The sequence below is a fragment of the Oncorhynchus gorbuscha genome, linkage group LG11 (assembly GCF_021184085.1).
Source record: "Oncorhynchus gorbuscha isolate QuinsamMale2020 ecotype Even-year linkage group LG11, OgorEven_v1.0, whole genome shotgun sequence".
Lineage (NCBI taxonomy): Eukaryota > Metazoa > Chordata > Actinopteri > Salmoniformes > Salmonidae > Oncorhynchus > Oncorhynchus gorbuscha.
Genome location: NC_060183.1, coordinates 35,593,620 through 35,605,605, shown reverse-complemented (window position 1 = coordinate 35,605,605; position 11,986 = coordinate 35,593,620). Strand labels below are relative to the sequence as shown.

General features: G+C 40.0%; 2 protein-coding genes across 5 annotated transcripts in view; both read left to right on the top strand.

Moving 5' to 3' along the window:
* The first annotated feature begins 2,218 nt into the window (after positions 1-2,218).
* LOC124047766 (UPF0729 protein C18orf32 homolog) lies at positions 2,219-6,749 on the top strand. The gene is made up of 2 exons (XM_046368076.1): positions 2,219-2,451; positions 5,785-6,749. The coding sequence occupies exons 1-2, from the start codon at positions 2,242-2,244 to the stop codon at positions 5,863-5,865; spliced, it is 291 nt and encodes a 96-aa protein (XP_046224032.1). The 5' UTR covers positions 2,219-2,241; the 3' UTR covers positions 5,866-6,749.
* A 798-nt stretch (positions 6,750-7,547) lies between these two features.
* The window catches only part of LOC124048549 (dymeclin-like), a 34,715-nt gene continuing 30,276 nt past the window's right edge, over positions 7,548-11,986 (top strand). For all 4 annotated transcript variants that reach the window (XM_046369453.1, XM_046369451.1, XM_046369452.1 and 1 more), the window contains exon 1: positions 7,548-7,757. The gene's annotated coding sequence lies outside the window, so the exon portion shown is untranslated. The remainder of the gene's footprint in view (positions 7,758-11,986) is intronic.

Sequence of the window (11,986 nt, the reverse complement as noted above, 5' to 3'; positions counted from 1 at the left end):
ATACAGCTATGTGTGCCTCCATCCAACAAGAATATACTTCCTGAGTTTGGTTTACACACACAGGTGTTCGGAGCACGCTATATGGTGTATTAGCACAGGGGGTCCTCTTTCATCTGTTTTCCGTAAACAAGCGCTGTAACATTGCGATATGGCCGTGTGGGTACTCTAACCTTATAAAGGTGTGTATGAACGTAACATTTTTTTCGTATTTTTTCCAACTGGTATGAAAGACGAGGTCCTTCCAAAACCGTACTGCAAGCGATGTGTGTTAATGTTCAGACCGAGAGTCGGGCCTCTTAACAAAGCTCCTCAGTACAGAAGATTCCTTTGTCCAATGACACTTATGAGTAATATAATGGAACAATAATGAATAAAGATGCCCAAACAAGCACCAGTAGTGTGTGTGTTCTTCAACTGTAAAATGCACTAGATGGTGTAAGACATCCACAAAGAATGTCTGTCTAAATAGTGACTGCAGAGCTAGTTCAAACTGCAGTAGGATAGTTCTCCTCACAGGTGGGTGAAACAGCCCATGCTTGGTGAATAGCATTTGGCTGATGTCTGGGAGCAGGACACGGGAGCACTGAATAGATAATGTGAGAGAAGAGAATAAATGTAGTTTCAGCTAGAAAATGAACATCCTGACAGACTGAGGCCGGTTGCTCTGCAATCATCCTACTCCAACAATTGACAGGGATAATGTGGCATTTCTTATTTGTCTGTATGAATTAAATGAGTGTTTCCTGCCTTAATGACTATTAGCTTTACACTACTTGTCCTATAGAGTTGTTGTAGTCTTAAATTATTACTTGGAATAAACTGATAAATGCTCCTTGTCCCAGAATGGCATGCCAGCTAGTGATAAAGCTGTCTGCTCCTGATGGCTAAACTACTAAGGTTGCGGGATTTTAAGTTGGGAGTCATTTTACAGCTTGCATTGATGGTATCATATTTATATACAGTAACTAAATATACTGAACAAAAATATAAACTAAACATGTCACAATTCCAACGATTTTACTGTGTTACAGGTCATATCAGGAAATCAGTCAATTGAAGTAAATTAGACTAATCTGGATTTCACATGACTGGGCAAGGGTGGGCCCGGGCCACCCCACCCACTTGGGAGCCAGGCCCAGCCAATCAGAATTAGTTTCCCCCACAAAAGGGCTTTATTAAAGACATAAATAGTCCTCACTTTCATCAGCTGTGCAGGTGGCGGTCTCGCAGGGGAAGAAGCCGGTTGTGGGCTGGCGTGGTTACGTTTGACATACTACCAAATTCTCTACAATTACTTTGGAGGCAGCTTATGGTTGAGAAATTAACATGCAATTCTCTGGCAACAGCTCTGGTGAACATTCCTGCAATCAGCATGCCAATTGCTAACAGGGATGTAAAACTATTTGTGCACAACATTTGAGAGAAAGAAGCTTTTTGTGTGTGTGTGGACCATTTCTGGGATCTTTTATTTCAGCTCTTGTTCAGTATAGTTTAGTATTTATTAGGATCCCCAATTAGCTGGTGACGAGGTAGCGGCTTCTCTTCTGGGGGCCAAAACAGGAAACTATACCACAAATAATATACATAGCTTTACATTTGACATTACAACATCAATAGTGATGCAGTCAATCTCTCATCAACTTTGAGCCAGGAGAGGTTGACATGCATGTCATTGACATTTGTCCTCCATGTACATCGAAGTGCAACATGTGCTGCCCTGTTTTTAGATTTACAAATAAATACTAAATATTTGACTTGATAGCATTTTTTTTAATGGAGATCTCTCGAGCTGTCTACTACCTTAGATACAGAAGATGTAATTGGCAGACGTGATCGAAATGTGCAAGAACTGACATTGCCAACAGACGGAAATGTGTTCGGAAGAAATAAATATAGCATTAAATGTAAAAAATAAAAAACTCTTCCTCGACAGATTGATATTCTCAAACTAAAGCTGATAGCTTGCTACGGCCCACCATCTATACCGTTGGTGCATAATGGAATATTTAGCTATTTTTCGAGTCTTGTTTACTTGCAACATATCACATGTTCTCATATGCGCTCGCCATATATAAGTGCAGTATTGCTTCCATTGCAGGACAATGGGGAGACATTTTAGGCACCGCTGTATTACTGTAGATAAGAGTAGCCATTTTCCTAATGACACATTTGAGAAATTATTAACCTTGTTTTCCCTGTCCCCTCGGTTGCAGGTTGTACATTGATCGTTGAGATACAGCTATGGTCTGCATTCCCTGCATCGTCATTCCCATTCTCTTGTGGGTGTATAAGAGGTTCCTTGAACCCATCATCTACCCCTTCATGGGTCCAATTATAAGCCGATTTTGGCCAGCAAAAAAAGCTGTCCAGGAGAGTGTCACAGGAACGGGTGATATGAAAGCCAGTGAAAAGAGCAATGGATGCCCAGTGATGAGCAATGGAGCATGCAAGGTAATACATTACCCAAAACCTGTTATTGGATTATGGACTCAGACAGTGTTCCACCACTAGTAGACTGCACCTGTAGCAACCTCCGGTGACCAAGGCTCAGACTGGCTATGAATGCTGAAGAAGGCATCGCACACATTGTATACTGAACAAAAATATAAAAGCAACATGTAGAGTGTTGGTGCCATGATCTGAAATAAAAGATCCCAGAAATGTTCCAAATGCACAAACAGCTTATTTCTCTCAAATTTAGTTTACAAATTTGTTTACATCCCTGTTAGTGAGAATTTCTCCTTTGCCAGGATAATCCATCCACATCACAGGTGTGGCATATCAATAAGATGATTAAACAGCATGTCCATAACACAGGTGAACCTTGTGCTGGGGACAACAACAAAAAAGTTTATTTTTGTAACATAACACAATGTCACAGATATCTTGGGTTTTGAGGGAGTGTGCATTTGGCAAGCAGACTGCAGGAATGTCCACCAGAACTGTTGCCAGATAGTTGAGTGTTCATTTCTACACCATAAGCCTCAAATGTCGTTTTAGAGAATTTGGCAGTACGTCCAACCGTCCTCAACCACAGACCAAAGTTTATGGTGCTGTGTGGGCGAGCGGTTTTCTGATGTGGACAGAGTGCCCAATGGTGCGGTTATGGTATGGGCAGGCATAAGCTACAGACAACAAACACAATTGAATTTTGAATGCACAGAGATAGTGACGATCTCTTGAGGCCATTCATCCATTGCCAACACCTCATGTTTCAGCATGATAATGCACGGTCCCATGTCGCAAAGATCTGTACCCAATTCCTGGAAGATGAAAATGTCCCAATTCTTCCATGACCTGCATAAGCACCAGACAATGTCACCCATTGAGCATGTTTGGGATGCTCTGGATCGACTTGTACGACAGCTTGTTCCAGTTCCCGCTAATATCCAGCAACTTCGCTCAACCATTGAAGAGGAGTGGGGCAACATTCCACAGGCCACAATCAACAGCCTGATCAACTTTATGCGGAGGAGATGTATGGCGCTGCATGAGGCAAATGGTGGTCACACCAGATACTGACTGGTTTTCTGATCCCTACCCGTACTTTTATCTGTGACCAACCTATGCATATCTGTATTCGCAGTCGTGAAATCCATAGATTAGGGCATAATGAATTAATTTAAATTGTATATTTACTTATATGAACTTGTTGCATGTTGTGTTGTTGTTCAGTATACATGCATAGTCTCCCTAGGCAGACAGGTTGCCTCCCACAATGTTCCAGCTTAGGTCTGGGATTTCTGAGAGTAATAAACGCAACAACAACAAAAAACGTCCCTTTTTCGGGACCCTGTCTCTCAAAGATAATTTGTAAAAATCCATGTAACTTCACAGATACTAACAGTTTACAGACAGTAGGCAATTAAGGTCACAGTTATGAAAACTTAGGACACTAAAGAAGCTTTTCTACTGATTCTGGAAAAACACCAAAAGACAGATGCCCAGGGTCCCTGCTCATCTGTGTGAATGTGCCTTGGGCATGCTGCAAGGAGCCATGAGGACTGCAGATGTGGCCAGGGCAATAAATTGTAATGTCTGTACTGTGAGACACCTAAGACAGCGCTACAGGGAGACAGGACGGACAGCTGACCGTCTTTGCAGTGGCAGACCACGTGTAACAACACCTGCACAGGATTGGTACATCTGAACATCACACTTGCGGGACAAGTACAGGATGGCAACAACAACTGCCCGAGTTATACCAGGACAGCACAATCCCTCCCTCAGTGCTCAGACTGTCCGCAATAGGCTGAGAGAGGCTGGACTGAGGGCTTGTAAGTCTGTTGTAAGGCAGGTCCTCACCAGACATCACCGGCAACATCGCCTATGGGCACAAACCCACCGTCGCTGGACCAGACAGGACTGGCAAAAAGTGATCTTCACTGACGAGTCATGTTTTTTTTTGTCTCACCAGGGGTGATTGTTGGATTCGTGTTTATCGTTGAAGGAATGAGCGTTACACTGAGGCCTGTACTCTGGAGCAGGACCGAGGTGGAGGGTCTGTCATGGTCTAGTGTGTCACAGCATCATCAGACTGAGCTTGTTGTCATTACTGGCGATCTCAATGCTGTGTGTTACAGGGAAGACATCTTTCTCCCTCATGTGGTACCCTTCCTGCAGGATCATCCTGACATGATCCTGCATGTCAGGATGCGGCAGGGTAGCCTAGTGGTTAGAGCGTTGGACTAGTAACCGGAAGGTTGCAAGTTCAAACCCCCGAGCTGACAAGGTACAAAATCTGTCGTTCTGCCCCTGAACAGGCAGTTAACCCACTGTTCCTAGGCTGTCATTGAAAATGAGATTTTTTTTTCTTAACTGACTTGTCGAGTTAAATAAAGGTAAAAAATAGAAAAGAAAAAAAACCCAGCCTAAAACCCCAAACAGCAAGCAATGCAGGTGTAGAAGCACGGTGCCTAGGAAAAACTCCCTAGAAAGGCTGGAACCTAGGAAGAAACCTAGTGATGAACCAGGCTATCAGGGGTGGCCTGTCCTCTTCTGGCTGTGCCGGGTGGAGATCATAACAGAAAATGGCCAAGATGTTCAAATGTTCATAGATGACCAGCAAGGTCAAATAATAAGAATCACAGTGGTTGTAAAGGGTGCAACAGGTCAGCACCTCAATCCCATTGAGCACGTCTGGGACCTGTTGGATTGGAGGGGGAGGGCTAGGGCCATTTCCCCCGGAAATGTCTGGAAACTTGCAGGTGAAAGAGTGGGGTAACATTTTTCAGCAAGAACTGGCAAATCTGGTGCAGTCCACGAGGAGGAGATGCACTGCAATACCTTAATGCAGCTGGTGCCCACACCAGATACTGACTGTTACTTTTGATTTTGACCCCCCTTTGTTCAGGGACACATTATTCAATTTCTGTTAGGCACATTTCTGTGGAACTTGTTCAGTTTATTTCTCAGTTGTTGAATCTTGTTATGTTCATACACATTTTTACACTTGTTAAGTTTGCTGAAAATAAACACAGTTGACAGTATAGGAATATTATTCCTAGCCACAGCAATGTTCAAATTATATATACAAAAAAATATGATTAGACGAAGATGCATAACATGCTAACAAGTTCAGGGCGGAACATTAAAGTGAACGTTTCAGATATAAATACAATGTTTACACTGTCAAATGTCACGTTCACGCATGTCTGGCGACATGGAAATATGATGGAATAGGACCAGAGTCAAGTCAGAGGTAACTGTTGTTTACAAAGCTGCTGGACTGTTGCTTTATATCTGTTGTCATTTGTCATCTGATGAAGCCATCTCTCTTTTCAGACCGAAGTCAATGGCCTGGTTGCTAATGGGGCAGGTGCAAATGGTTCAGCTACTGCAGCCTTTGACAAGAAGACTGACTGACATTTCACTTCACACCTTAAGTTATATTTATCACTGTGAAAGTGTTTTAATACAATATGGAGAAAAACACTAAGTTAATCATTATTTTATTTAGTTGAGTAATGTAGAATCGTTTAATGCTTGATTTAACATAGCAACACAATTGACATTTTCCATAATGCTCATTACAATTGCTTTGAGAGATTGCATTATAATTTCAGGAATTGTCCATAATATATTTGCAGGAATAGTGACATTTTTGTGTTTCACTGTGAGATTGGCTGTGATATTCACCTATTCATTCCTCCCACTGGAGCAGCATCTGTTGTCAAAATGTGAAAGCTGTTCTGTCTTTGTGGCTGTGTTATCTAGTGGTTTCCTAGTTGCTAAAATTCTACACTGTTCACTAAATTTCAATGTATGTCAGAAAACGAGCACTGAATGGTGTAGGGAATCATTGTACGATCTAAATCACTGAATGATCTTTTCGATAACAAGAAATATTGTCGTTATCGCTGTTTGAAGCTGGTGGACCATAACTATAAAAGTAACTTTTGGTGCTAGTGGACCAAAACCTATGGTCCAAAGCCACGTCAGAACATTTTGACAGCAGATGACTGTCTGGCGGGAGAAATCAATAGGCGAATAACACAAGATGGGAGGGTAAGTAATACTATGGAACACTATCATTCCACTATTATTGGCAAATATATTATTGACATTTTCTGAAATTACAATGGATTTTTTTTTTTTTATCTTATGTGTAGCACCTTTAATAAATGAATGGTATTTCTGCCTTTGGTTTATCAAGCTTGAATCCCTGATGTGTTTATAACATAGTTCTGTATAGTATTTAGTATACATTATATACTTCTGAAATAAATTATCAACAATTTAAAAATTGACATCTTTCCTGTTTTAAAACATTTTCTCTTTTACTTTGTGCAATGTAGAAATAAAGCTATATGGATTACTTTGATTGTTCCCTCCTACTGAGACCAGGCTAAATTAGATCCAGATCTGTTTGTGCTCTTGCCAACTCCATTGCTGTCATTTTTAAGAGAGCAGAAACAGACTAGCAAACAGGCTAGATCTCATTGCAGCATATGATTTTCCCATCTATTATTCAGAATACGTTTCTGCTATACCTGAAGTATTTATCATGCATATATGAGCAGACAGGGATGTCATAGATGCTTATCATAACAATAATAGGATAAAAGACCTTGATTTTTTTTTCAAACCCACACTGAGGGCCAGATTCCCAGACACGGATTTAGCCTAGGCTTGGACTAAAAGCATGCTCGATTAAGAACTTCCATTGAAATGGCTTTTTAGTTCAGCACGAGGCTTCATCTATGTCTGGGAAAACAGCTTCCAGGGTTTTTGCAGCCTTGTCTTCTAAGTGGCTTGACCTCTTCTAGCTACTACTAGGGCCAGCAAAGGTGAAATATCTGCTCTAGTTACAATGACTAAGGTTAAAATATAAGGAATGTTATTCCTAGCCACAGTAATGTTCAAATTATATACACAAAAACATGGTTTGAAGAAGATTACATGACATGCTAAGAAACTGCCCCATGAGGTTTAGGGCAGAACATTCGAGTGAACGTTTCAGATATAAATCAAATGTCTTGAATCGACAACGTGTAAGTATCGAGTCTGTGCTGTGTATTTCAATCTTCAATTTTATGCACGTTCTGCCTAACTGTCAGACGCCACGTCCGCGCAAGTCTGTGGCGACGTGAAAATATGATGGAATAGGACGAGTCGAATCAGGAGTTTTCTCATCAGCAAACGGTTGTTTATCATTGACATCTACATCATTAGCTACTGTTCAGTAAGCAGAAGACTTCAGAAGAACCTGGGAGACGTAAGCTAGCTAGGTGCCACGAGAGCAGTGAATTTGACAGGTGAGCTGTCAGCTAATGCTAGTGGCTAGCATAGTTGCTAGCCAGACATAGCTGGCTAGCTACTCGATTAATTAGCTAGTGTGTTATTTTAATCTCATGTCAGTTGCATATCTGTTTCACCTGACAAGTTTCACAGTCTTTAAGGAAGCCTATCAGCTGCGTTCAGGCCGTTTGTTTTGCGGTTTGCTAGTAAACTAGCTGCAGCTAGGTTGTGTGCTAACTAACGTTAGTTGACTTGCTACCGGACAAGTCCATCAAGAATATCTCTTTTTGTGTGGTCGGTATTTAAGTATATTTGTTTTGCTGAAACGGTAACGTTATAGCAAACTGTCAGCCACAGACGCGCAAGGAGGGTGAAATGCAGGTTTGCGACTGCTGTAGCTAGTGAGGTTGCTATGGCTAACCAAGCTAGCTACTTACATTGACATGGTGTCACACCGAGGTAAAGTTGGTTTTATATTCGGACGTCAATACACATTCGCCAAAAGCCATTTTAAATGGTAAAAACAACAACTATTTCATTGCTTGTCACAGAAACAAAAATCTATATGGTTTATTATATAAATGTGTAGCATACTTTTACAACTTGCTTTGAGTAGAAATTCCAGTTTTGTTTGAATGAAAATACATAAAATCTCAAATATTGCATTTAAAGATGAAGAAATCAATAACTAATTCAGTGAATGTCTCAGAGAGAAGTGAAAGTATGCATTTATTTGCAGTAACTTTAAAGAAATGTTTATTTCAAGTGCATTGTTCTATATGAATCTTAAATTGTATGCCGAATCAATGTTTGCATTTTTAGTGCAATAGTTCCACATTTTATATATATATATATATATATATATATATATATATAAAGTAGTTACAAGGCACAACAGTCATTTATGTGTCTGTAATTTAACAGCAAAGAGGCCCCTTCCAATCATTTTCTATTTAGGCTTTGTTGAAGTCCTTCTTTGTCATCCCCAGACAAGCTGAATGGTACCATCTCTGGCACACATTCTATCTGCAGTATTAAAAACATAAAACAGGGTTATGTTTATTTACATGTAAATTACAGTTCTGGAATACCCATTCTGTTACACGCTTTTGCAATTAGGAACATTTTCAAATTGAATTGGATTTTTGTTCATTTGCTAAATTGACTTTAAATTACGTGCATTTGACCTCAAACTTGACAGACGCACACACAACTGAGGTGTTAATCATTGTTGAGTAATTCAGGCAATATAAATCATATAGTAATAAAAGCATACATTTGCAAAAAAAATGTGTTTATAAAAAAGGTATCACACATCAATGTTGTAATATCAAACATTAGAATAATGGCAGTCTTTGAAATTCAAATCAGTTTAATTGTCACTTGTGCCAGATACGTGTGTACCTATTACAGTGGATTGCTGTCATAGTATGTATCTAGTATATCTCATAGTAGAATATTAAGGTAATGATAATAGAACATTAGAGCAAGGATAACCCTGATTAAAAGTTTCAAGGCAAAGTTTCATACTTCTAAATGTCTTGAAGGATGAAACTATATGAGTTTTCATAGACTACTGTTATATTATATTATATTATATTAAGACAACTGATGACCATCTGACCAACTGGGTTTGTCTCTTGATGATGCAAAACACACATTGAGCAGTCTTGCTTTGCATTGAAGACTGGAAAAAAAGAGGACCACATTTTTATGCATTGTTGACACAGTTAAAGACGCTTTCTGGAGCCCATAGTTCCAAAGGTTGTGCTTCAAAGAATAAAAAAAAAGTATTCTAGACATTTACAGAATTAATCATACTTAGTTTGATGTTTCTGTGACAAACGGTGAATTAGTTATAGATTTATACGGTTTTAAATGGCATTTTTATAGATTTTATTTATTTCTATCAAATCAAAACTGGAATGAATCAGTTTGACCAGTCTAGCCCAATAATGGACTAAAGGAGCCTAATGATTTGAATTAGATTTTTTTAACACTTGCAGCCAACAGTATTTTTCAATGACAGCATGTTTGTGGCGACCGTCTTCAATTCAGACACAGGTGTAAATAGGAGATGCAGACAGCTAATTAACGCAGGCAGTAGGCTCAGTCTTCTATCTGTTTCCCTTGAATGCGCTGTAACATGAAGATATGGCCTTGTGGGAACACTAACCCTATAAAGGTGTGTATCAATTTTTGTAATTTACTCATCTCTGATGTTTCCAAAACCGTACCACAAGTGATGATGTTCTGACCGAGCGACAGGGCGCTCTAATGGAGTGTCTAGTTTGAGAAACAGACACCTCAACTGAAGTCCTCAACTGGCAGCTTCAATAAATGGTATCCGCAAAACACCAGTCTCAATGTCAGTTCCTCTATCCAGTGTCTGTGTTCTTTTGCCCATCTTAATCTTTTATTTTTATTGGCCAGTCTGAGATATGGCTTTTTCTTTGCAACTCTGCCTAGAAGGTCAGCATCCCAGAGTCGCCTCATCACTGTTGACATTGAGACTGGTGTTTAGCGGGTAACACTCCAGGATTATTTTTTATTTGTGTTATAGTCCCCGACATTATTTTAACATTTCTACAAACTTCAAAGTGTTTTCTTTCCAATGGTACCAATTATATGCATATCCTGGCTTCCAGGCCTGAGCAACAGGCAGTTTGGGCACGTCAGTCAGGCGGAAATTGAGAAAAAAGGGGACTAGTCCTAAGAAGTTAAGTGACAAAGTACATTTTGTGTGCACTGTCTTCATGCATTAATTTTCATTCGCAAAAAGTCAGTTTTGTGGAAACACACCACTTCATGCAGATTTTAGAATATTAGCATGAAACTCTGCCGGCAATTTGATGGAAATCTAGACATTGTAACTCCTTAGATGTCAAATGGTACGACTTCCCTAACCAAATTACATTAACATTATTTACAAATGTTTTGTTATAGCTTTGATTAATTCAGCCTGTTTTTGAGGTTTATTTGGCGATCATCTCACCTAGGTAATATTTTCTAACGTTAGACAGCACATTGTAGCTGAACTAGAACTATTTTCTTGCTATCCCATTGCCCTTTGTGAGGTACGAGACTGATCAGTGCAGGCGGAATCGATGCCCTATCTGACGCAAGACAATGGTCGTCTGATCGTCAAAGCAAGTGCGAAAACAGTCTGGACAACCCCCACTCTCTCTCCAGTTAATGTCACCTCTCCTGGCTGACACCTACCCATGAGCCCCCTTTCTTTCCATTTACTGTAACCAGCATCCTTAACAACTGATCACCAACCAATACTGGACGTCCATGGACGTTGAAAAGCATTAGACATTTTGTCAATCTGAACCTGGCCTTGATTTCAATATGTCGCTTTTGGTACAGTCCGGAGCGGCCTTACTTTGATCCAAACCGTAACCAATCATAGCCGTTGATGTTTTAGAAGTGTGGGGAATACAGTCCAGTAGAGCACAGAGTAAAGTCAAAAGTTGAGTATAGTACAGTACACAGTAGCACACAAGTTGTACTCCAATGTACTGTATTGAGCTGTACTGTACTGAACTAGCCTATACTCTACTGAACTCTACTATTCTGGTCTGTGCTGTACTCCCATTAGGCTCCTGAGTGGCACAGCGGTCTAAAGCACTGCATCTCAGTGCTAGAGACGTCACTACAGACCCTGGTTCGGTCCTGGATTGTATCAACACCGACGGTGATCAGGAGTCCTATAGGATGCACAATTGGCCCAGCATTGTCCGGGTTAGGGGAGGGGTAGGCCGTCATTGTAAAATAGGAATTTGTTCAAATTAAGGTTTAAGGAAAACAATACTGAGCCCTACTGTGCTGTACTTTGATGTCCAAACATTTTAAACATACAGTTGAAGTCGGAAGTTTACATACAATTAGGTTGGAGTCATTAAAAGTGATTTTTCAAACACTCCACAAATTTCTTGTTAATTAACAAACTATAGTTTTGGCAAGTTCGTTAGGACATCTACTTTGTGTATGATACAAGTAATTTTTCCAAAAAATTGTTTTACAGACAGATTATTCCACTTCTAATTCACTCTATCACAATTCCAGTGGGTCAGATCAGAAGTTTACATACTTCTTGGAAAATGCCAGAAAATGATGTCATGGCTTTAGAAGCTTCTGTTAGTCTAATTGACATAATTTGAGTCAATTGGAGGTGTACCTGTGGATGTATTTCAAGGCCATACCTTTAAACTCAGTGCCTCTGCTTGACATCATGGGAAAA

What these genes read in the sequence shown, in the direction of transcription:
- LOC124047766 (XM_046368076.1), top strand. Translation starts at nt 2,242, where the DNA reads ATGGTCTGCATTCCCTGCATCGTCATTCCCATTCTCTTGTGGGTGTAT. An exon ending in TGAGCAATGGAGCATGCAAG is followed by an intron (nt 2,452 to 5,784) that starts GTAATACATTAC and finishes CTCTCTTTTCAG; the next exon opens with ACCGAAGTCAATGGCCTGGT.